Raw genomic sequence first — 25,838 nt, forward strand, 5'->3', positions numbered from 1 at the left:
TATTCTCCTTTGCCATGTAAAGTAACAGACTCACAGATTCCAGGGATTAGGACATGGACATTTTGGGGAGGGAAGCTATGCTTCAGCCTACCATAACTCACACATATGGTTCACCAGCCTTCCTTCCATCTTTCCTTCCATTTTCCTCTCCTTCTAGCTTTCTTCTTCTCTTCTTCAATTTCTTCCAATTAGCCAAAAACTTGTTTTTCTCATTTCTCATTCTTCTGCCCAGAGATTTTCCACTTTTTATACTCTAGTTTTTGAATGAGGAGGACAATTTTAATAGGTAGTATTCTTTCTTTCAGGGTGGTCTCATTGATGTGGGAAACAAAGGCAAAAGAAAAATTAAATTGCCTTACTACCTACAGCCCTCTGACAAGTCCTTGACACAGGCAGAGTGACATTCCTCTAGGAACTCAGCTGCCTCGATGTTAATACTTTGCTAAGGGCGAAAGTCATCTCAGCCCAACCCCCAGGATCCTGTAAGTCTATGTTAACATATAAAAATTCCTTTGGAAATTTCCTTTATATCTACTCCCCAAGATATATGTGGGCAATCATCCCCAAGCATATGACCCACTGATATACATCTGAGGGTCTCATGACTGGGTTTTTACTAAACAGTAATAAATGATCTTTTCCTAACAATAGTTGGTCCCCTCAAAGTTCTGGAAACCTTGCTTCCAAAATTCCTTAGAGACTTATGCTATCCCTAACCCCCTCCCAAACTTGAAAGTATATAATGGGCCACTCCTCATGACCCCAGTGCAGCTCTTTCTGCCCACGGGTCCTTGTCCCCCTGCTTTAATAAAACCACCTTTTTGCATGGAAGATGTTTCAAGAATTCTTTCTTAGCTGTCGGCTCTGAACCCCAACATCTTACCTACATCATCATCATTTTGGATGTTATTATTATTCAGAAAATAAGCTTTTACGGGTTCCTTCTCAGCCATGTTCTTGGTGAATACCATGTATCATGCAGGTTCCAAAACACAGGAATTTCTTTGTGGTTGACTTTCAAGTGAAGTAAATTTGCAGCTATTCCATTTTACCCTTACTCAATCAGGCTAATAAGACTAATTATCTCTTTCCTGAGGACAGGAAATTAGAGCCTGCTCCTAGGGTCACAGCTTTTGCTACATCACCGAGTTGCATTTTCAGGAGTCTCTCTGCATTGCTAATTTTTGCTGGCCGAGCTCCTCCATTTTAGGGTAGAAGTTTATTTTAAATTATATCACTATTGATGACGTATCACAATTTCTACCTGTTCACTTCAAAATTAGGGGGTAAAAAAGCAGCACAAACTGATCCCCAAGCTCAACTTCCTGGAGGATACCTTGCTGATCTTCATCACAAATTCTCTCATATCCTTATGCAAGACATTTACATAAGAACTTTGGGGGAATTCTAATGATCTTGTTTTTTTTAAGTTGAAATTTTGAGGCACAAAATAAATATTTTAAAACTTTCCAGCTGTTGGTAACAACAAGCAAACATGCTTTCAGGGAGCCCTGAACAAACAGTGAGGTTTGGCTCTGTAATTACTTTAACAAAACATCCTAATTAAAAGGGCAATCCATAAGGAATTGGGGTATTTCTCGAAGGTACTGCTGATCTTCACACTGCTCAAGCCAAGCAAAGAATGCAAGAGGAACTATAAAAGTCACAAAGAGGGGATTGCTTTTAACTATCTGCACTTCCCACTGCATCTCCTTAGTGACTTGCAGGGCTCATTACCACTCTAATGAGTAGATCACTCCCTTGGAGTTCACCAGGAGACTCAAAAGCAAGAGGGAAAAGTTATGCAACACAATGCACCTAGGGAGGGCAAACACTGCAGTTCCCTCCCAAAAGAGGTTTCTTTGGCTACTGCAAAGAATGCCTCCCATTAGAGTTGGTTTTCAAAATGGCTGCTTCCCCCTTAGCTATAATTTCAGGCAAATCAAAGCAATTCTATATGGAAATTTCTGACTTTAGGACTCAAAACTTTCTTACATTAGCCATGAAAGCTTTGGGAGAAGTCACTTATATCTTATGATTTAAACATGAGTAAGTTAAAATGAGATGACTATTTAAAGAAACCCCCCTTAACTTAAATATATATATATATATATATATATATTCACATTTATGTATTTATATATGGAAATAGAACAAGCTATTAGGCTGTGTGTTCTTTGGAGCTACTCACAACCACTTCTGAGATTGTCCATTTGTTCAAACATTGGTTCCTATCAAGGGTAACACTTTTTAATATTTGAATTGTGCATTCAAAGTAAGAAAAACAGGAGGAAAGAAGAGAAATTGAAATCAGTCTAGAGGAGTATCTCAGTGAAAAGAGGTTATGGGTCAATAAATTTAAAAGGCCTTAAGACCAAATATGTGTGATCTTATTAATTTCTTAAAGCCAATAAAACACTTTGTTTTACAAAGTTAGTATAACATATCTTTCCCACACTCATATAATTATATGCCCTAAAATGGCTGTTTCCACGTTTTAAGAGTGAACAGTTTCAGGGCACGTGGGTGGAGCAGTCATTTCCGACTCTTGGTTTTGGCTCAGGTTGTGATCTCAGGCTCCTGAGATCAAGCCCCAGGTCAGGCTCTGTGCTCAGGGCAGAGTCTGTTTGAGACTCTCTCTTCCTCTCCGTCTGCTCCTCCCACTCATGCTCTCTCACACTCTTTCTCTCAAATAAGTAAATCTTTTTTTTTTTTAAAAAGAGTGAACAATTTCAAGTCATAATCCATAACAGTATTATGTACAAAAAGCATCAACTCCATTAGTTTTCTTCTATTAATTTTTTATTTACCTTTTTAGATTGCTAATGTGTACATTATGGACAAGGACAAGAGCTGCCTCAACAATTAAAATCCAAATAAAGAAGTGAAAGAAAAAGAGGCATTATTTGAAATATGTTGAAATGTGTTAAGATAATCAACTGGCAAATGAGTAACACTTGGATGAGTGAGGGCACATTTTAAACTAATCGTGGCAGAAATAATTTTCCCAAAGGCATTCTTTTTGAAGAATATTTACTATGCTGTCCCATGCACCCTTCCTTGTAACCTTAGTCAACCTCTTTTTCCTGAAGTTTTTAGTTCAAGTACTGTTTGTTTTCATGAAGTCTTTTCAATTAGGACAGCCATTCTCTGTTTATCTCTCAAGAGAACTGTTCCTACTATCTCTTTCATGTTTGTACTCCCCATGATTGGGCACACTATGGGTTCTTAATTATATTTCATAATAACTGCATCAATACTCAAGAAAGAAAAAAGTAATCAAGAAGGATGCATGCAGAAGAGGGACATTATTATGCCAAGAGTATAGAAACTTTCAAACAAATCTAATTAAGCAACATTTATTAAGACTTTATTCATGAATACAGCATAGAGATTCTTGATTAAAATAGATGTATGGATTGGATTATATTAAGATTGCATGGATATGAAAAGCACACAGTTAAATAGAAAGTTTGTGCCATCCCAGGGGCTGTGATTTGACATTTTGGTTCCAATAGACTGTGAGTCATTAGGAGTGAGGAGAAAGAGCTCATAAGTCAAGTGGAGAACCCCATTCATCCTGGATATTTTATAGAACCTTTGGAACCTCTGCTCCATTTATTTTCACTCCTTCCAGTAAGAGATATAGTCCCTTAGGTTTGGGTAAATGATATGACCTCATTTCTTAGAATCTTTTGACTTGAATCACTATCTTTTATTGTCACTGGGTCAGTTCTAAGGGATTCGTGGAGGCTTTGCTCCGATAATCTTGGACTCACAAAACTTGGTCCTGAGTTTCAGATCCACAATTACTAGCTTAGTGACTTGATTAAGTTAGTTAAATTTTCTTAGCTTAATTTATTTTCCTTAAAAGTAAGTCTAATAATATATGCCTTGTAAAGGTAAGTGAGAGGATAAAGGACAAGTGTATGAACTTTAAAAGTTATTTCTTAAATAAATAGAAAAATAAGGTATTTGTGTAGCTTATCCTGTCTTTATTCTTTAAATAAGACAGCGCACATCCTCATGACTTTAGACCCAGGCCACCCTGATCTTGTTAATACTTCCACCACCAATTGGGCTATAGCTTCAGGATGTCTATTCTTGCTATTCTGCCTGGAGGGCTCGTGCCTGACCTATTCACATGGCTGCCTCCCTCACTGCCTTAAGGTCTGTGCTGATATTTTACCCAATCAGAGAGATCTTCTCAACACCCTACATGAAACAGTTCTCCCTAATCTTTCTATTCCCTCTATGATGCTTTATTTTTCTTCATAGCATTTATCACTATCCATCTCTATCTCAATAAAATTTATACTCCTTGAGAGTAGGGACCGTGTTTATTCCTTTACCCCTGGTACCTAAAATAATGCCTATTATATATAGACCTTCAAAAAGAAATATATGTTGGATAAATAAATACATGAATGTTCCCTAATCTATTAGTGAAGGATATAAGCTTTATGAAGTGTGACTTTGTGTAGCTCTGCAACTTTTCGATTTATAATGCCTAAGACAAGTTAAATAACATCTTCTAAGCCCCAAGTTACTTTTACATAAAATCTGACATTACCTCTAAGGTTGTCCTGAGATGGCCCATGATTGTCTAATCTAATACAATTGTTTATGCTTCAACCAGGGTAATCTCTTCAAAATGCAAATATAATTAAGTCGCTATTTAAAAAAAAATCCTTTAATGACTTGCTTAGATAAAGCACATTATTGCTTCAATGACATTCTTAGAACAAAGTTCAAAATCCTTAATTTGGTCTTGCCAGATTTAGAATCTGCTATCTTACAACCTGCAACACATGTCATCTATGTGTTTCAGTCTCGATGGTCTTTTTTTCAGGTCTTGAATAATGTCATGGTCTGTCTTGACTTCAGACCTGCATTCACCTTGCCCTCCACATTTCCTCCCTCAGTCTGTAATGTATGCTTTTGCATAGCAAACTCCTGTTCATCCTTCTAGTCTTGGTTTAAATGCAAACCTTCTACATGTCTGTTTGCCTATCAATCTATCTATTCATTCTATGTTGATAGATCAGATACGACCAATATTCAACCAGGTTTGAACTAGGAAATGGCAATTTCCTATGACTTCACCTGGAATGTCTGTATTTCTTTGCTATGTTCTAAGCTCCACAAGAGAGGGTCATGCCTTTTATCTACTATTATACTCTCAGAGTTAAGCACAGTGACCAAGCCTTACTAGGTTTCCTATAAATATTCTTTAATGTGCCAGTAGGAATTACCATTACTGTGGAAATGGCATTTGTTGCTTGTTTCCCTGCCACGTTAATTATTTTGTAAAATGGAATCTATGACTATATGAAAATCATGAGCAATGGTGAATTACTTAGGGAAGCAAAAGATCAAGAAGGAGAAAAATAAGAAGGAGGAGCTCAAAGAAGAAGGGAGGACAAACCAGAGAAGGGACACTGCAACTACTGGGACAAGAATAAAAATGAGGGAAGGAGAGAGAGCAAAAAGGAGAGGAAAAGGAAGGGACATAGCATTTTCACCTTGCAGTAACTTGGAGGCCTTCAGGTCTACTAGGGAAGGAATAAGAGGCTTTCATTGTCTTTAGACAGTCATCTGGTGCCTCACATCTTCAATACATGTGTGTTTATTCTTTTAGGCACTTTTCCTTGGTCCCAGTTTTAATCACTTTGCTTGAAGTTTACCAATCACAACAAACTTCTTCTTCAAGTACCTTCTATTTATTTCTGCTTTATTACTTAGACTTTTTCCTGTCACTTCTATTGCCCATTTCTCTTGAATTTTATTTTCTTATTAGTCATGATGTTTCTATTACAAAAGCTATTCTCCTCTGCTAATTTTGAAGGTTTTGCTTATATTTAAATAACTGATATGTGACTTTTATACAAATCTCAGTATCTCATCCACAAATGTCTCAAGACAACTATCAATTAAGTAAATAAGGCAGATTGTGCATTACATGGAAAAAAAAGATGAAATGTCAAATATTAATGACTATATCACAAGCAAGCAAAAAATATATATTGCTTTGTGGCAGAAGCAACATAAAAGAGCAAGAGAAGCTATGTAAAGTAATTATATTTCATGATTATTTTCAGAAATTGTAGCAGTTCCTGTGAAGAAAATTTTAAGGTTGGTTATTCAATAAGATAAATTTTAAAAATATTATTTCAAATTATCTTGGAAAAGTAACTTATGAAGACTGTAATTAATGCATAATTTTATGTGGCATTGTTGAAGAATCTACTGAGGATTTTGTATTTTGTTTTGTTTTGTTTTGCATGGAAGGATATAGGAGGAATAAATATCCCCAGTACTGGAATTCATCAACTTCTATTGAGGGAGTCTTTGAAGGTGAAGTAACAAAGAAGATAGAAATCAGAACGATAGTGATTGGAGATAGGTCTTACCATCCAGATCATTCTCAGGAGTCTCTGCTGTGTACCAGTTGGAAGGTGGTCCAGTGCCATTAACTGTCATGGCTGACACTTGGAAACTGTACTGACTTCCTTTCTCCAGTCCTATGAGAGAATTTTCCATAAAGGGGGGGAAAAAGTTACTGACCAACAAGTATTTCTAGCTGGGTTTCAAAAGTTTTAGTAAAATTTTAACAACAGTATAAACACTTTACATAGTTTGTGAATGTTGTGGTAATTATTATTATTTTGGCCAAAAGGGCAGAAGTATTATGGCAAGATCAAATTATTTTTCATATAGTCTCATTTATTTCTTTCTAGTTTATAAAATTGTATCCCTGAAAACAGCTTCTGGGCAGATGCAGAATATAAAATATGAACGATGAAGAAATAATCAAAAATAGCAAGGTTCATTTTTTCTCACAGTCTGCCTGTGAATCAAGAGGCCCACCTATAAATCAAGAGCAGTCATTCTAAAAATTTATGTCTCCGTCATTTATTCAAGGTCAGTGATTATGTTTTCTTTGGGCCAAGAAAAAGAATCCAAAGTCACTGCACTTAAGCAGAAAATAGTAGGCTTTTTGTGTTTCAAAACCATCGCAAAGCATACTTTGTTTTGCATCACCTTCCATACTAGAAGCATGAAGAAAGTCTATTTCCATGATAGCTTGGACATAAAATATTGTACACAGTGATGACATCAGGGCTTAGTTTAGAGAGCACAGTGAACACAGGTTGATGAGAAATGGCCCACGTATCACTAGCGTGATATGTATATATTTTTACCTAAATAACATTCCTTTTAACTAAATCTCAAAGCAGTTCATTACCATGACAGATTATGGTAAAACAAATGACACTTGTTAAAAAACTATGTGACTTTTTTGAGCCATTGAGGACTTGGCTTAAACCAACAAGTCCTTAAACCTCAAGGAGTTGAACAATCTTAATAAAGCTAAAGTGGCATAAATATTTGGTAACGAGAAAAATTCATAAAGAAAATGAAGTATTAGAAAAATGATGCTTATCATGTACAAAGTTACATATTTGTGGATTTTTTTGCAGAGGCTGATGAGTAAATCTTGGTCCTAAGGGGAATTTTAACTTATTATTAATTGGAGATAATGTTTTAAGTGATGGTTAGAATGGACTTGTTAATGTCCAGGGCAGTTACCTTCAATAAATTGTACTATTAGAGAAGACAATTTGATAAACCCACCCACACAAAAGTATCTATGACACAAAATGCTATCTTCTCAAGAGGCTTCTAATTTTGTAAGATAGACTAAAGCTCCATGAAGAAATAGACTGAGAATGGTTAACACTGCTGTTGTTTTTGTTATTGCTGGTATTTTATTTGTATATCCATAGATCCCACTACACTGCCTGACACATGGAAGGCACACACAAAAAGAATGCTTTAGTGGATCTTTTAGTGAAAGATCCACTAAAGCATTGCTCAACACACATGAAAATATGAGGTTAAAATACAATAACCAACATCATCAGGTAAGCTGGTGATCACTTTGATTTGTCCCTTAGTTCACATGACATTGATCTTAATTTGTTGACATTTTGCACCCTTTCCTAGGCACCACAGTTGATTACTGAGGCACAGGGATCATAGAACTCTTCCAGAAAATTAAAAATAAGGAGAGAATTCTGGGAAGAAATGCTTACCTAATCATTCTAATTAATGACTTTCATAGTGGTCTTATCTGACATAGTTTTAGACCATCAAGAATATTCTTCTGTATTAAGTAAAAATTTAACTTTATTTTTCTTTGAAATGGATGGACAATTGTGCTAATACCATCTCCAACAATGACTGGGAATACCATCTGTGTTGGTCAGTCTTATGTGTCAACTTGGCTAGACTAAAGTCCCCACTTTTCAAACACTAATCTAGGTGATGCTGTGAAGGTATTTTATAGATGTGTCTAAAGTCCATATTCAGTTGATTTTAAGTTAGGGATATTTCCTAGATAATGGGGGGGGGGGGGCTGCCGATTCAACCTGGTGAAAGGTCATAAAAGCAGAAGTAAGACTTCCCTGATGAAGAAATTTCACCTGCAGACAGCAACTTCAGCTCGAGTTTCGGCCTGCTTTTCCTAATAGCCTGCCCTATGGATTTTGGAATCACCTAGCCAGCTGTCACAATCAATTAAGCCAATTTCTTGTAAAAAATGTCTTAGTACACATCACCACAGGTTCTGTTTCTCTGGTTGAACACTGACTGACATACCATCTTATCACATGCAATATTTGACATATAAATGGAAATTTTTTTGAACGCCCTATATTCTGTTCCGTTCACTTGACTTTAAATCAAGTAACTTCTTGTGGGCAGACTCTATCAACTTTTAGTAGGAATGTATTAAAACATCTCAGTAGAAAGTAGATATGAGTAGTAAAAATATCTCACTAGAAAGGAGAAAGATTTCTCCTAATTTTGCCAGATTTTTATTTATATACATTGTGTTGAGGATCTGCGAGTATCCCTAATTTGGTTTTGAATAACACAAAAACCTATTAACAGTTTGGAGTGAAATTATGAGGCAATTTAGAGACCATCCATCAAGTATTTCCCCAGTGGAGTCTTGCCTGATCAGCCTCACCTACTGGTCAGAATATCCCTTCCAACCAGGGAAGAGGAGCTGTTGATACATCCTCTCTGACATCTGTAGTGAAGGTTTAACATGCTGTATACATTACTGTCTAGGTCACTCTGAAAATCCTGCCAAATTTCCTTAACTATTATATTTTAGTTTAAATTTTTTTATTTTGCGTTTTATTCTAGAATATAACTGTATAATCTCTCTCCCAAGAAACACCTATAAATTCTAGATTAGGTATAAAAAATTAAATATATACACATAATCCTAATATCAGAAGAGATGTTAATGTTTATTCAGATGGCCTATCTAGTGCTATTTAGATGTATATCTAACAAAGTGATCTTGTAAATAAAACAGGAATACCTTTGGAATGAGAAATTCACCAAGGAAGGACACCTACTCAACTCTTTTCCTTGTTAGAGAAGTTCTTCCTTAGATTGCACTGAATCTGCTTTACTATAGTATTGTCTACAGATAAAGCCTAGTTTTATACAGCAGGGGTAAAAGAAAACTAAATTTCTCTCTTAAAATATCTTTACCCAAGTCTTCTGAATCTACGTTCTGCCTTCTGAAACCTGTACCTGTGGAATTAAACCTATGACACTCTTCTATGTCTAGAGAAGTGTAGGATGCAGTGATAAGTAGAACCAGACATTCTGGATATCACCTTCAGAATTCTAGGTTGCAAATGTTCCTGCTTCTTTGTTGTGAGGGGTATTTGCCTGGGCAAGTTTTAGATGTACTGAAAGCTCTTTTAACCTCAATTTCCCCTATAAAGTAATTAGGTAATAATAACTGTTTTTCCATCTTATAATATTCTTTTGAGAATCAAATGACAAACTGCTTTTAAAATAATTTATATAATTAAGCATTTAATAGATATAAAGATAAGATTTGCAAATTATTTTCTGACTTGATTTTCACATACTCTACGATTTTGCCACACAATACATTATTACTCTCAGTCTAGAGATAAGGATAATAAGGTGCAGAGAAATTAAGCAAGGTTACTATGTGGAGCTTTAATCACAACCTGGACTGCTCTTGGGTGAAGACTCTTGGTTCTGTCCTGTTTCCTGTTGGGGCCCCAGGAACATTCTCTTCGGAGACCTACTTGGCCAAGGCTGGGACTTAAGAGGGACATCAGTAGCAAACATAAAGTCCTGTGCAAATATGCAAGGAATTTTTGTCTAAAATGGTTACATCCAGAACTGAAAAACGAACAGGCAGGCAGGAAAGAATCCATGATTCTGTAATTTTAACAATGGATCAACCTAAGAGTTCAATAAAACTTAAAATTCAGAGTAGAGTTAAGTTTTTCTCTCACTTAGAAAAAATGTTGCCATTTGAAAGAGGAGGTATCTTCAAAAGTTGTAACAACAAATCACCATGAACAAGCAATTTTTTGAGCCCTAAACCTGATAGCTGATATATAAAGATCTTTCAAAACAGTATCTATCTATCTATCTATCTATCTATCTATCTATCTATCTATCTATCTACCTACCTATCTATCATCTATCTATCCATCTATCCATCCATTCATTCATTCACGGAAGGGGGGTAAAGGGAAACCTGTTTGGAATCAAAAGCTTTTTTGTGTGTGTATTTCTAAAAATTGTTTTCTGGGATGTGTCTCCTGTGTTAGGCCAGTAGAAAATTTTTTAAATTTTTTAAAGAAATAGGTAGAAAAGCTTTGAATTAATTTCTTCTAGAGTTATGCAGCTCCTTTAGCTGCAAAGCTAATATTCAATTTTTATTATCCAACAGATACCCTTTTCAATTGTGCATTATTCCACTTTATTTATTCCACTTTGTGTGTTCCTTTATACACACAAAATCACACATTCATTGTCTGTGGTTGGCAACACATTACTCACAGCTTAAGAGCTAGGAGTATAGGTTTTCAATTCAGGCAAAATTAGTTTTACTCCACAGCTCATGAGGTATATTACCTTGAAAAGCTTACTTATCCTCCTTCCTTGCTTAAGTGTTCTCATTAATAAAATGGGAATATATACATAAAAAATTGTTACAAAGACTAAATTTGAAAAAAATATATAAAGTGTTTTTTCCTGTAGAGGTTTTTCAGCTTTGTCAAGGTATACTTAATACACCAAAAATTGGACATATTTAATGTATACATTTTGAGGAGTTCGGACATATGCATACATCCATGAGACCACCACCACAATCAAGGTAATAAACATATCCACCACTTCCAAAAGATTTCTCGTGTCCTTTTTTTTTTTTGTAATGGTAGAAACGCTTAGCATGGGATCTACTTTCTTAACACTGTTTAAGTGCACAATACAGTATTGTTGTTTAGCAGATCTCTAGGATTTATTCATGATATATAACTGTCACTTTATACCCATGGAACAACTCCCCATTTCACCCTTCCCATCTCTTGTGGCAACCACCATTCTATTCTCTTCTTTCATGAGTTTGACTATTTTATTTATTTTCATTTTTATTTTTTAAAGATTTTATTTATTCATTTGACAGAGAGAGAGAGCATAAACAGGCAGAGTGGCAGGCAGAAGGAGAGGGAGAAGCAGGCTTCGCACTGAGCAAGGAGCCCGACATGGGGCTCGATCCCACCTGGGATCACGACCTGAGCCGAAGGCAGTTGCATAACCAACTGAGCCACCCAGGCACCCCAAGTTTGACTATTTTAGATAGATCATATAAAAGGAATCATGCAGTATTTGTCCTTCTGTGACTGACTTATTTAGCATAATGTCTTCCAGGTCCATTTATGTTGTTGCAAATGGCAGGCTTTCCTTATTTTTTTAAGACTGAATAATATTCCATTGTGTATCTATTTTTATTACATTTTCTTTATCCATTTGTCTGTCAGTGGACATTTGAATTATTTGTCTATGTTGGCTGTTGTGAATAGTGCTACAATGAACATGTGAGTGCAGATGCCTCTTCTGGATCCTGATTTTAATTCTTTTGGATATGTTCCCAGGTGCAGAATAGCTGAATCATATGGCAGTTCTATTTTTAATTTTTTAAAGAAACTCCATACTGTTTTCAACATAGTAGCTGTTGTCAAAGTTCATGTTGTTATTATTATTGTTGTAAATGTTAAAATTAGTTTTAATACCAATGATCTTTTACAGATTCATATGATAGCCAGAGTCATTCACAATACAAAGAGCTAAAGATGACAATATTGTGTAGTACAAGGAGTACATAAGTAGGAGTTGAAATGCCTACAATCTAGTTGGTAGATCTTAGCAATGTCGTTCTTCAGATCTCAGTTACCTCTTCTGCAAAACAAGGGCTGTGCATGAGATGAATGGTGTGTTTCCCACTCTGTTTGTCAGGGACTATAGGTCAATCTCAGTGTGTATGTGTGTATGTGGGGGTGGGCATATGTGTGTGTATGCTTATGCATGTGTGTGTGCATGCTTGTGCATGTGTGTTTTCTAACTGCTTCTAAGTATAATTTGGTGTAAGTAGCAAAGCTTTTCTTAGCTGTGAAAAAATGTACTGTTGAAAGCAGATTGTCTTCTGCCTGTTTCTATCCCCAATACTAAATGCCTTCAAGCTCTGTAATTCTGTTCTATTTCTAATTTTATAGGACTTATGGTAAGAGATGGTGCATTATTCAAATATAATTTCCCTTTATTCCCCTAATGTCAACCTTGTTATAAAATTCTATGCTATTGTTTCATTTTTCAGTCCATAAAATACCAATGCATGTTTATCATTATGTTTATTCTATATTGGCCATGAAACACAAGGAAACTCTTAAATTCAATTCAAAATAACCTTCTCTGAAGAGCACTCAAAAATTAAAAACACACTTTAAAATTTAGTTGACATGGGATTCCACAATGAAACTGATAGCAGTGACTTAAAGTCCTTGTTATAACTGAATTACTTTGTTATTGCAGATGCCTCATTATCCTAGTAAAAAACACACACAACAAAAAACACCTGTCTAACAGAAAGATTGTAAAAAAAAATGTTTTAGTCTCTACATCTGAATATTTATATCATCTAAATAAAGCACCCTGGCATTTCCAATGTTCTAACAGACAAATCAATATATCCACATATCTTAAAGGTATTGGAAACATGGGGTCAAATTCTGTACATTCTAAAGTACTACAGATTCATACAGAAAATCAATTACTTCTGCAAACTAGGAATTGCATAAATTACTAAATATGTCTTGGGGACAAGTCAAAACCACAGCCAATCTACCAGTGTGTAGTACTTTCTGGTTCCTTGATGCTTTGTAGCACTTGAAGATATTCCCACAACATCTAGAAATGCAACAGGCATTACCGAAGTTGGGTCACACATCAGGGGAGAGCAAGGCAGAGGCTCAGCAAAACATGTTTTTAATGTTTTAAGGATATGAGACTATTCTCTGAAGACATCTATTTCTTCATTTTCAAATTAAAAATGGAGTCTGTGTGACTTTTATAATAAATATCATGTAAAAACTTATAAACGTAACTGCCCAGATTGTTTGTTTTCCCAAACTCACTTTATAATTATTGAAATGAAGAAGGAACAGTTACAAATAAAGGATTCAAATTTGGAGTCCAGATTCGTACGAATCTATGAAGATGGGAGTGGGCATTTGTGAGTTATTCCAATAACAAGCTAAGTAATTCATCCTATTTCTTTGCTTTTGGCCAGAATGGTATTAAACTAGAGTGGTAATGGGTTATATCTCATGCTAATTAAAAGCTCTAATTGTCCCATATATTTTAGATGAATTAAAATATAGGACTGAGGGCGCCTGGGTGGCTCAGTTGGTTAAGCGACTGCCTTCGGCTCAGGTCATGATCCCGGGGTCCTGGGATCGAGTCCCGCATCGGGCTCCCTGCTCTGCGGGGAGCCTGCTTCTCCCTCTCCCACTCCCCCTGCTTGTGTTCCCTCTCTCGCTGTGTCTCTCTCTGTCAAATAAATAAATAAAATCTTTAAAAAAAAATAAAAAAAATAAAAATAAAATATAGGACTGAATTACTTATTTTTGAATAAAGTTTATTAGAGACTATAATTAAAAATGATTGTCCTTCAGAGGAAAAATAAAGGAGTCTTTAGAGAGTTGAATAGTGTCTACCTCAAAACTCATGTATACCTGGAACTTCAGAATGTGACCTTACTTGGAAGTAGCATTTTTATAAATATAATTAGTTAAGGATCTTGAGATGAAACCATCCTAGATTTAGAGTGGGGTCTAGCCAATGACTGGTATCCTTATGCAGAGATAGGAGAGGCATATCTGTAAGCCAAGTAATGACAAGGATTGCCAGCAACCACCAGAGGTTAGGAGAGAAACATGGATGAGTTTTCTCTCAGAACCTCCAGAAGGAACCATCCCTGCTGACACTTTTATTTCAGACTTTTGGCTTTTTTTTTTTTTTAAGTGATTTCACTTTCTGTAGAGTAAAGGTCCTAAATGTTTGTATATTTAGGTAAATTTTGATAATCTTTGTTTGATAATACTGAGTTGAATGTATTAAATTCCATTTGCCATATATATCATAAATACTAAACAGTCATATCAGCAGTTTTTTTGGCCGTGTGGCTACTATTCTTTATTTTCTGGACTGTTCACCATTTAGCTGTTCAGTGGGCATAGAATTGGCTTTACTGGGAGGAATTTGCAATTTTGATAACCAGAAGTCATAATATGACATTAGACGCTTGAATTTTTGTTTTTCACTTTATATATACAATTTTAAAATACATATTTTACTGTTGTTACAAATGTAAGTAACAATCAGTATCAATATTTTGGTATGCATATATTACTCTAAATATTTTTCTACAAATTCATATTTTTTATTTATAAATATGGACTCACACATTAATGTTGATTTGAAGTTTAGTTATTCATGTAACAATATTTTAAAAATATTTAATATGTAATTTAGTATTTTTACATTGTATCATTTCAATAGATATACAGTATTCCATGATATGAATTTTGACAAAATTTTTTAGGTAACTGCCTATATTTGGATACTTGAGGTCTTTTTTTCTTATAATTTGCTTAAAGTAACAGTGCAGTGAACATGTTTATTGTTAAAAACTTTGCAGAAAATATGGCTGAAGAATTGGAATTCCTAGTAGAAAACTTAGATCATACATCTATGAAGTTCTCTCTCTCTTTCTCTCACTCTCTCTCTCACACACATGTATTTATACCTGTTTATAACACATATCTCCATATTGCTTTCCAGAGAGATTCTAGAATCTTCTGGCCCACAGCAGTATATGAGTATTCATTATTTCTCTTGTATGCTTTCCAGAACAGGGTATTATCATTCATTTATATCTTTATTACTTTAATCAAAAGAAAATGCTAACTCATTTTTCTTTCAATTTGCATTTCTCTACTAATGAGTTTGAACATTTTATCATGCATATTGGCTATTTATAGTTCTATAAATTGAGTATCCTATCCTTAGTTTTTTCAATTGGAACACTCATCCTTTAATTAATTATTGTATAAAAATTTTATTTTATGTTTTTAACCTTTTTCATTTGAGAAGGAAAATAAATTTTAAAAAAAGGTTTCAGGGCTTCAAATGCCAATATCTACTAAAAAATAAGGCATGGTGCTTGCTCCAGGAGCACATATACTAAAACTGGAGTGATACAGAGAAGATTAGCACAGCTCCTATATGAGGATGACTTGCAAATTCATGAAGCATTCCACATTTGTATGATATAGATCAAAATTTTAAGAAAGTAGATCCTAAGAGTTCCCAAAACAAGGAAATTTTTTTCTTTTTCTTTTTATTGTATCTATCTGATATAATGGCTGCTAACTAAACTGACAGGGGCAGTCATTTCACAATAAACAAAATTCAAACCATTACGTTGTATACCTTAAACTTACACAGCGACATAAAAGTGGGGGGAAAAGTCTTGGATATAATTATCCTTAGAGGCTCTTCTTCTAGTCTAATATGATATCTTAGGAATTATACTAAAAACTTTTCAGCAAGATTTTTTTCAATCTTGGTGCTTTCTTTCAAAAGAAACTACATGTTGTACTAAGTATCCCATTGAGCCCATATGCCTCACCTCGAATCCAGTTATCGTTACCTTCTTCCCATAATTTCATCAGGAAAAAAGACATAGGATCTTGGCTTTTCTTAAGCTTTTTAAATGATGTGGTAGAGTGCCATAACTTCTGCTGATAGGCAATAATATCTGCCTAAGAGATTTTATCCAGGTATAAAACAAGTAATGTGATTTTTGACAACCTACCTTGGAAGCATTCTCACCATTATGCTAAAATTGTATTGGCATAAAAGAAAAAAAAAAAAAAAACATGAGGGGAAAAAAAACAGGTTTTGACCAAGTCTCAGAGTGTGGGCTAAACAAGTAGCTTAAAATGTGTGTTGTGTGTGTGTGTACATGCTATGATTTCAAATGGAAATTTACTGAGTATGTGGTATAGACAAAGGAGTAAATAAGGAGTTACTTTCTTCTCTTCTCATTCACAGTGATAATTTTCTTACTAGCTGTAAGTTATGAATTTGAGTTTGTATATTTTCCTGGACCCAGTTTATGTTCCATTCCAGATTGCTCAACTTCACCCACCAGTTCTTATCATGAGCCACTGCTATATGATTTGCTTTCCAAGTTCCTGGCAATAGTTCATGCTCTTGTTAGAGCTATAAAGCCCTCTTGAGTGCTGTTGCTACCTTAGACTAAGCAACCACCATATAAAGTATTTACAGACAAGGAGAGAATTCCGTGTTTGCATACTCACTGTATGCTCTGACTTCTCAGGTGCTGTTTGGAGATACAGAATAGATAACAGCCTACTGGTGGACTTTGACCAATGACAGGCTTCCTATCCAGCCACTGATTGTGATACATAGTACTTCAGGTGGCCTCTCAGGAGACACCCTGGGGAGGCTGAGCAAACTCTGTGCTTTCTCTAAACTTGTGTCCAGCTCAATGATATGCCACCATCATTGATTTCTCTTCTCCCCTGGTCACTTTCTTTGTTCCCTCACTGGTGCTTTCCTAGGCTTGCACCCCCCAAGAGGCATTACCTTGAAAGCATACCTCAGACTCTGTTTTCTAGGAACCTGGCCTGACATGAATTAAGGGTTCCAATAGTTAAAATAAACACATGATTATTCATTTTATAAAATAAAACACATATTTTCTAAATACTGCACAGAAACTGGGTCCAGCGTTCATAAAGAAGCATGACTTACTATGAGTTCCACCAATATTGCTACAAAAGTGAATTTACTTTTATATTTATGGAAAGTAGAATAATCTGCTTATTTCCCAAACTACCATTCTCCACATTTTCCAACCCCATCCTCACCGCTGGAGATTAGGGGAAGGAGGGATTGAAGTGACTTAAACTTGGAACTATTTGATTAGATGGCTTTTTAAGGTTATTAGTTAAAATGTTAAAAGTTATTTGACAAGAGGAGCTGTTGTTGAATCAGCAATGCTGAGAAGCTAATATGGATAAAAAAAAATCTGATCCATTTATTAAGATGATGATCCAGAAGCAAAATATGTACTGAAAGCATTATAGAGAATATCGAGTTAAAAATGTAAAGGTTATTTTTGTTCAGACCAATAAACATCACCTGTCAGGAAACAAACAAAAAAAAGGTGTTCCCTTGAAGTGAGAGTATATTTTATTCCTAAAGCATTTAATTCATCAAAACCTTGCAACACTGCACCGTGTGAACACTGACCTGTGAAGAGGTACCAGAGGTTGTTGGGCTCCAATGTTTCCATCTCACCCCTGCGGGTCGTCTTTCTGTGTCGAATTTTATAACCGGTAATAAATCCATTTTGTGTGCCTGACGGAGGAGGCAGCCAGCTTACTTTGATACTCTGCAAAATAATCGATGTAAATTAAAACACTGGAGAAAATAAGGACAACAGGATGGGGTCAAAAAATGACCCAAAACTAAGTGCGAATAAAGCAGAGAGGCAGGAAGTGCTAGGGATTACCCCATAGAACCAGATTAAACCCATTCTTACTACCTGACAGTATTCCTCTTTGTATGATTTTGACAAAAATGCACAATTCATTTGATTGATTACATGCATTATCCCCTCTCCTTTGTAAATGCCACTAAAATGATGGTAAAATATTCTAAAGGGTATAAACCTATAAGGAAATAGAGAATAGGAGTCTAATGGATGAGTGATTTTAACAAATATTTAAGAGGTGCAAACTGAGGGAAGTGTGGTGGCTGAGCCAAAGCAGAAAGATGAAACCTAAATTACCCTTTAAGAGATATTAATGAAGCAGAGGAGCAAGATGACGGAGGAGTAGGAGACCTAAATTTCGTCTGGTCCCAGGAACTCAGCTAGATAGGGATCAAACCATTCTGAACACCTACGAACTCAACAGGAGACCAAAGAAAAGAATAGCAGCAACTCTCTGAACAGAAAAGCAACCACTTTCTGGAAGGTAGGATGTGTGGAGAAGTGAATCCAAGGCGATATTCGGGAGGATAGATGGCGGGGGAGGGGGCCTCCGATGGCCGCTCCCAGCAAGTGATAGAGCCGCAGAACACAAAATCGGAACTTTTAGAAGTCAGCTCCGCTGAGGGACGTCACTCTGGTGGCTAAGCGGGGGGTGGAACCCTCGTGGGACAGTGTGGTCTCAGGACCTTCGGGGTCACAGAAAGACCCGGGGTGCCTGAGAGCGGCAGAGCTCCCAGGTATCACAGCAGGGAAACCGGCTGCAGAGACAGAGCCGAGGAGTGGGCTCTCAGTTCGGGGTTGCCATAAACCGTGATCCACGGCACAGTCGGGCCACTGCTCCTCCAGCAGGGACCCAACAAGTGGCAGATCCAGGGAGACTCCCCTTCCTCCCCTGGGAGGAGCGGTGTGGGAGCGCACTGCAGGGATCTGCTGGGTTTGGAGACTCCACACAGGGTTGGGCGCCAGAGATAGAAACGCTCGGTCACAGGCCAGTGAGCACAGAGTGCGGCCGGAGACCAGGGAGACAGGAGTGATTGACTGCTTTTCTCTGGGGGCTCACTGAGGAGCGGGGCCCCAAGTTCTTGGCTCCTCCAGGGCAGAGACTGGGAGGCCGCCATTTTCACTCTCCTCCTCCAAAGCTGAACGGAAAGCTTGCAGGGAACAAAAGCTCCTGAGAGCAAACCCAAGCAGATTACTTAGCCCAGACCCGGCAAGGGCAGGGCAATTCCGCATCCGGCAAAGACATTTGGGAACCATGGCAACAGGCCCCTCCCCCAGAAGATCAGCAAGAACAACCGGCCAAGACCAAGTTTACTGATCAATGAGAACAGCAGAATGTCATCACTAGGGGAATACAGCACATAGAATTCATGGCTTTTTTCCCCTGTGATTCTTTAGTCTTTCAAAGTTAATTTTTTTAATTTTCTTTTTTTTTTGAATTTTTCTCTTTCCCTTTTCCAACCAACATCTTATCAATCCCTTTTTTAAAAAATCCATTTTGTTTTTCATTTTTAGACTCATATTCTATCCCTTCATAGTAGTTAACCATATTTTTGGTATATATTTAAGTTCTCTCTTTAAAATTTTGGGATACAGTTTCTTCTAATAGACCAAAATATACCCTAAATCTCTAGTGTATGGCTTTGTTCTAGTCTCCTGCCTGATCACATTCTCTCCCTTTTTTTAAATTCCTCTTTTTTCTTTTTTCAACCAACTTCTTATCAATTCCTTTTATAAAATCTATTATAACTTTCATCTTTACAGTCATATTCCATCCCTTCATCCTATTTACCCTTATTTTTGTACATACATAAGTTTTTCTTTCTTCAAAATTTTGAGAGGCACTTTCTTCTAACAGACCAAAATATGCCCAAAAGCTAGTGTGTGGCACTGATCTATGACCCGGATGATCATATTTGACCATATTCTTTTTTTTTTTTCTTTTTTCTTTCTTTCCCTTTCTTTTCCCCCTGTTTCAGGTCTCTTCTGATTTGTTTAGTGTATATTTTTCTGGGGTCGATGTTACCCTGTTAGCATTTTGTTCTCTCATTCATCTATCCTCTGGACAAAATGACAAGATGGAAAAAATCACTTCAAAAAAAAAAAAAAGAACAAGAGGCAGTACCGACTGCCAGGGAGCTAATGAACACAGACATTAGTAAGATGTCAGAACTGGAGTTCAGAATGACAATTTTAAAGATACTAGCTGGGCTAGAAAAAAGCATGGAAGATATTAGAGAAACCCTTTCTGGAGAAATGAAAGAACTAAAATCTAACCAAGTCGAAATCAAAAAGGCTATTAATGAGGTGCAATAAAATATGGAGGCTCTAACTGCTAGGATAAATGAGGCAGAAGAGAGGATTAGTTATATAGAAGACCAAATGATGGAAAATAAAGAAGCTGAGAAAAAGAGAGATAAACAAATACTGGATCATGAGGGCAGAATTCGAGAGATAAGCGATACCATAAGAAGAAACAATATTAGAATAATTGGGATCCCAGAAGAAGAAGAAAGAGAGAGAGGGGCAGAAGGTATATTGGAGCAAATTATAGCAGAGAACTTCCCTAATTTGGGGAAGGAAACAGACATCAAAATCCAGGAGACACAGAGGACCCACCCCAGAATCAATAAAAATAGGTCAACACCCCAACATCTAATAGTAAAACTTAAGAGTCTCAGAGACAAAGAGAAAATCCTGAAAGCAGCTCGGGAGAAGAGATCTGTAACCTACAATGGTAGAAACATTAGATTGGCAAGAGACCTATCCACAGAGACCTGGCAGGCCAGAAAGGATTGGCATGATATATTCAGAGCACTAAATGAGAAAAATATGCAGCCAAGAATACTATATCCAGCTAGGCTGTCACTGAAAATTGAAGGAGAGATAAAAAGCTTCCAGCACAAACAAAAACTAAAGGAATTGCAAACACAAAACCAGCCCTACAAGAAATCTTGAAAGGGGTCCTCTAAGCAAAGAGAGAGCCTAAAAGCAACATAGACCAGAAAGGAACACAGACAATATACAGTAACAGTCACCTTACAGGCAATACAATGGCACTAAATTCCTATCTTTCAATAGTTACCCTGAATGTAAATGGGCTCAATGCCCCAATCAAAACACACAGGGTATCAGATTGGATAAAAAAAACAAGACTCATTGATATGCTGTCTGCAAGAGACTCATTTTAGACCCAAAGACACCTCCAGATTGAAAGTGAGGGGGTGGAAAACCATTTACCATGCTAATGGACACCAAAAGAAAGCTGGGGTGGCAATCCTTATATCAGACAAATTAGATTTTAAACCAAAGACTATATTAAGAGATGAGGAAAGACACTATATCCTACTTAAAGGGTCTATCCAACAAGAAGATCTAACAGTTGTAAATATCTATACCCCTAACATGGGAGCAGCCAGTTATATAAGGCAATTAATAACAAAAGCAAAGAAACACATTGACAACAATACAATAATAGTAGGGGACTTTATCACCCCCATAACTGAAATGGACAGATCATCTAAGCAAAACATCAACAAGTAAATAAAGGCTTTAAATGACACACTGGACCAAAAGGACTTCACAGATATATTCAGAACATTCTATCCCAAAGCAACAGAATACACATTCTTCTCTAGTGCCCATGAAACATTCTCCAGAATAGATCACATCCTAGGTCACAAATCAGGTCTCAACTGGTACCAAAAGACTGGGATCATTCCCTACATATGTTCAGACCACAATGTTTTGAAACTAGCACTCAATCACAAGAGGAAAGTTGGAAAGAACTCAAATACATGGAGGCTAAAGAGCATCCTACTAAAGAATGAATGGGTCTACCAGGAAATTAAAGAAAAATTTAAAAAATTCATGGAAAGAAATGAAAATGAAAACACAACTGTTCAAAATCTTTAGGATGCGGCAAAGGCGGTCCTAAGAGGAGTATATAGCAATACAAGCCTTTCTCAAGACACAAGAAAGTTCTCAAATACACAACCTAACCCTACACCTAAAGGAGCTGGAGAAAGAACAGCAAATAAAGCCTAAACCCAGCAGGAGAAGAGAAATAATAAAGATCAGAGCTGAAATCAATGAAATAGAAACCAAAAGAACAGTAGAACAGATCAACAAAACTAGGAGCTTGTTCTTTGAAAGAATTAACAAGATTGATAAACCCCTGGACAGACTTATCAAAAAGAAAAGAGAAAGGACCCAAAGAAATAAAATCACGAATGAAAGAGGAGAGATCACAACCAATACCAAAGTACAAACAATTATAAGAACATATTATGAGCAACTCTATGTAGGCAAATTAGATAACCTGGAAGAAATGGATGCATTCCTAGAGATGTATCAACTACCAAAACTGAACCCGGAAGAAATAGAAAACCTGAACAGACCTATAACCACTAAGGAAATTGAAGCAGTCATCAAAAATCTCCCAACAAACAAGAGCCCAGAGCCAGATGGCTTCCCAGGGGAATTCTACCAAACATTTCAAGAATTAATACCTATTCTTCTGAAACTGTTCCAAAAAAAAGAAATGGAAGGAAAACTTCCAAACTCGTTTTATGAGGCCACCATTACCTTGATCCCAAACAAGACAAAGACCCCATCAAAAAGGAGAATTACAGACCAATATCCTTGATGAACATGGATGCAAAAATTCTCACCAAAATACTAGCCAATAGGATCCAACAGTACATTAAGAGGATTATTCACCACAACCAAGTGGGATTTATTCCTGGGCTGCAAGGTTGGTCCAACATCCACAAATCAATCAATGAGATACAATACATTAATCAAAGAAAGAACAAGAACCATATGATCCTCTCAATAGATGCAGAAAAAGCATTTGACAAAGTACAGCATCCTTTCTTGATCAAAACTCTTCAGAGTATAGGCATAGAGGGTACATACCTCAATATCATAAAAGCCATCTATGAAGAACCCACAGCAAATATCATTCTCAATGGGGAAACACTGAGAGCTTTCCCCCTAAGGTCAGGAACATGGTAGGGATGTCCACTATCACCACTGCTATTCAACATAGTACTAGAAGTCCTAGCCTCAGCAATCAGACAACAAAAATAAATAAAAGGCATTTGAATGGGCAAAGAAGAAGTCAAACTCTTACTCTTTGCAGATGATATGATACTTTATGTGGAAAACCCAAAAGACCCCACCCCAAAACTGCTAGAACTCATACAGGAATTCAGTGAAGTGGCAGGATATAAAATCAATGCACAGAAATCAGTGGCATTCCTATACACCAACAACAGGACAGAAGAAAGAGAAATTAAGGAGTCGATCCCATTTACAATTGCACCCAAAACCATAAGATACCTAGGAATAAATCTAATCAAAGAGGAAAAGAATCTGTATTCAGAAAACTATAGAATACTCATGAAAGAAATTGAGGAAGACACAAAGAAATGGAAAAACGTTCCATGCTCATGGATTAGAAGAACAAATATTGTGAAGATGTCAAGGTACCTAGAGCAATCTACACATTTAATGCAATCCCTATTAAAATACCATCCACGTTTTTCAATGAAATGGAACAAATAATCCTAAAATTTGTATGGAACCAGAAAAGACCCCGCATAGCCAGAGGAGTGTTGAAAAAGAAAAGCAAAGCTGGTGGCATCACAATTCCAGACTTTCAGCTCTATTACAAAGCTGTCATCATCAACACAGTATGGTACTGGCACAAAAACAGACACATAGATCAATGGAACAGAATAGAGAGCCCAGAAATGGACCCTCAACTCTATGGCCAACTAATCTTTGACAAAGCAGGAAAGAATGTCCAATGGAAAAAGACAGTCTCTTCAACAAATGGTGTTGGGAGAATTGGACAGCCACATGCAGAAGAATGAAACTGGACCATTTCCTTACACCACACACAAAAATAGACTCAAAATTGTTGAAAGACCTAAATGTGGGATAGGAGTCCATCAAAATCCAAAAATGAACTATTGGGACTTCATTAAGATAAAAAGCTTTTGCATAGCAAAGGAAACAGTCAACAAAACCAAAGGACAACTAACAGAATGGGAGAAGATATTTGCTAATGACATATCAGATAAAAGGTTAATATCCAAAATCTATAAAGAACTTATCAAACTCAACACCCAAAGAACAAAGAATCCAATCAAGAAATGGGCAGAAGACATGAACAGACATTTTTCCAAAGAAGACATTCAAATGGCCAACAGACACATGAAAATGTGCTCAACATCACTTGGTATCAGGGAAATCCAAATCAAAACCTCAATGAGATACCACCTCACACCAGTCAGAATGGCTAAATTTAACAAGCCATGAAATGACAGATGTTGGCTGGGACGTGGAGAAAGGGGAACCCTCCTATACTGTTGGTGGGAATGCAAGCTGGTGCAGCCACTCTGGAAAACAGAATGGAGGTTCCTCAAAAAGTTGACAATAGAGCTACCATATGATCCAGCAATTGCACTACTGGGTATTTACCCCAAAGGTGCAAATGTAGTGATCTGGAGGGGCATGTTTATAGCAGCAATGTCCACCATAATCAAACTATGGAAAGAGCCAAGATGTCCATCGATAGATGAATGGATAAAGAAGAAGTGGTATATATATACAATGGAATATTACACAGCCATCAAAAGGAGTGAGATCTTGCCATTTGCAACAACGTGAACTGGAGGGTGTTATGCTGAGTGAAATAAGTCAATGAGAGAAAGACAAGTATCATATGATCTCACTGATATGAGGAATTCTTAATCTCAGGAAACATACTGAGGGTTGCTGGATTGGTGGGGGGTGGGAGGGATGGGGTGGCTGGGTGATAGACATTGGGGAGGGTATGTACTATGGTGAGTGCTGTGAATTGTGTAAGACTGTTGAATCACAGACCTGTACCTCTGAAACAAATAATACATTATATGTTAAAAAAAAAAAAGAAGAAGATAGTAGGAAGGGAAAAATGAAGGGGTAGAAATCGGAGGGGGAGAAGAACCATGAGAGACTATGGACTCTGACAAACAAACTGAGGGTTCTAGAGGGGAGGGGGGTGGGAAGATGGGTTAGCCTGGTGATGGGTATAAAGGAGGGCACATATTGAATGGATCACTGGGTGTTATACGCAAACAATGAATCATGGAACACTACATCAAAAACTAATGATGTAATGTATGGTGATTAACATAACATAATAAAATAAACAAAATTAAAAAGAGGTATTAATGAAAAACAAGGTGATTTGCATGACAAAGTTCAGGTAGGATTAGAAATTGTTGCTTCCTAAATACCTTGAAAGACAAGACTGAAGCATGGTTCTGAAATAAAAGATGGATTGAGGTCCTACCCACATCCAGCAAAATCAATCTACCAACACTCAGTGACCTAGGAGTAGCTGGGAGTTTCATCCTCTAGGGTTATTGAAACAGAATCCACAGATTTAGAGATATCAGGCACAGAAAAGGGTAGAGATGAGGGCAAGGGACTTATTTTTGACTTATTAAGTCAAAGACACCCAAGTCTTCTTTCTTCTGCATTCCATCTGCATTAAGAACAATAAGAAGCAGATGTATAGGGCACCTGAGTGGCTCAGTTGGTTAAGCGTCTGCCTTCAGCTCAGGTCATGATCCCGGGGTCCTGGGATCGAGTCCCGCATCAGGCTCCCTGCTCAGCGGGGAGTCTGCTCCCTCTCCCTCTGCCTGCCGCTCTGCCTGCTTGTGCTCTCTATCTCTGTCAAATAAATAAAATCTTAAAAAAAAAAAAAAAGAAGCAGGTTTATATTCCCCAGGCAGAATATCAGGTAATAATTCTCTAGAGAAAATTGTAAGTTTGG

The 25,838-nt window shown here is 36.8% G+C and overlaps 1 protein-coding gene and 1 non-coding gene across 2 annotated transcripts in view; one reads left to right on the forward strand and one right to left on the reverse strand.

The window, feature by feature from the left end:
* The window catches only part of DCC (DCC netrin 1 receptor), a 1,173,370-nt gene that overhangs the window by 199,752 nt on the left and 947,780 nt on the right, over positions 1-25,838 (reverse strand). The window contains exons 13-14 of the mRNA XM_034996274.1: positions 17,761-17,902; positions 6,414-6,524 (exon numbers count right to left, since the gene is read on the reverse strand). Coding sequence (XP_034852165.1) covers positions 6,414-6,524; positions 17,761-17,902 — 253 coding nt within the window. The remainder of the gene's footprint in view (positions 1-6,413; positions 6,525-17,760; positions 17,903-25,838) is intronic.
* Positions 15,637-15,743, forward strand: LOC118004847. The gene has a single exon (XR_004677723.1). It is a non-coding gene; the product is annotated as a U6 spliceosomal RNA (small nuclear RNA).

Source organism: Mirounga leonina, unplaced genomic scaffold (genome assembly GCF_011800145.1).
Source record: "Mirounga leonina isolate KUSES-001 unplaced genomic scaffold, KU_Mleo_1.0 Mir_93, whole genome shotgun sequence".
NCBI lineage: Eukaryota > Metazoa > Chordata > Mammalia > Carnivora > Phocidae > Mirounga > Mirounga leonina.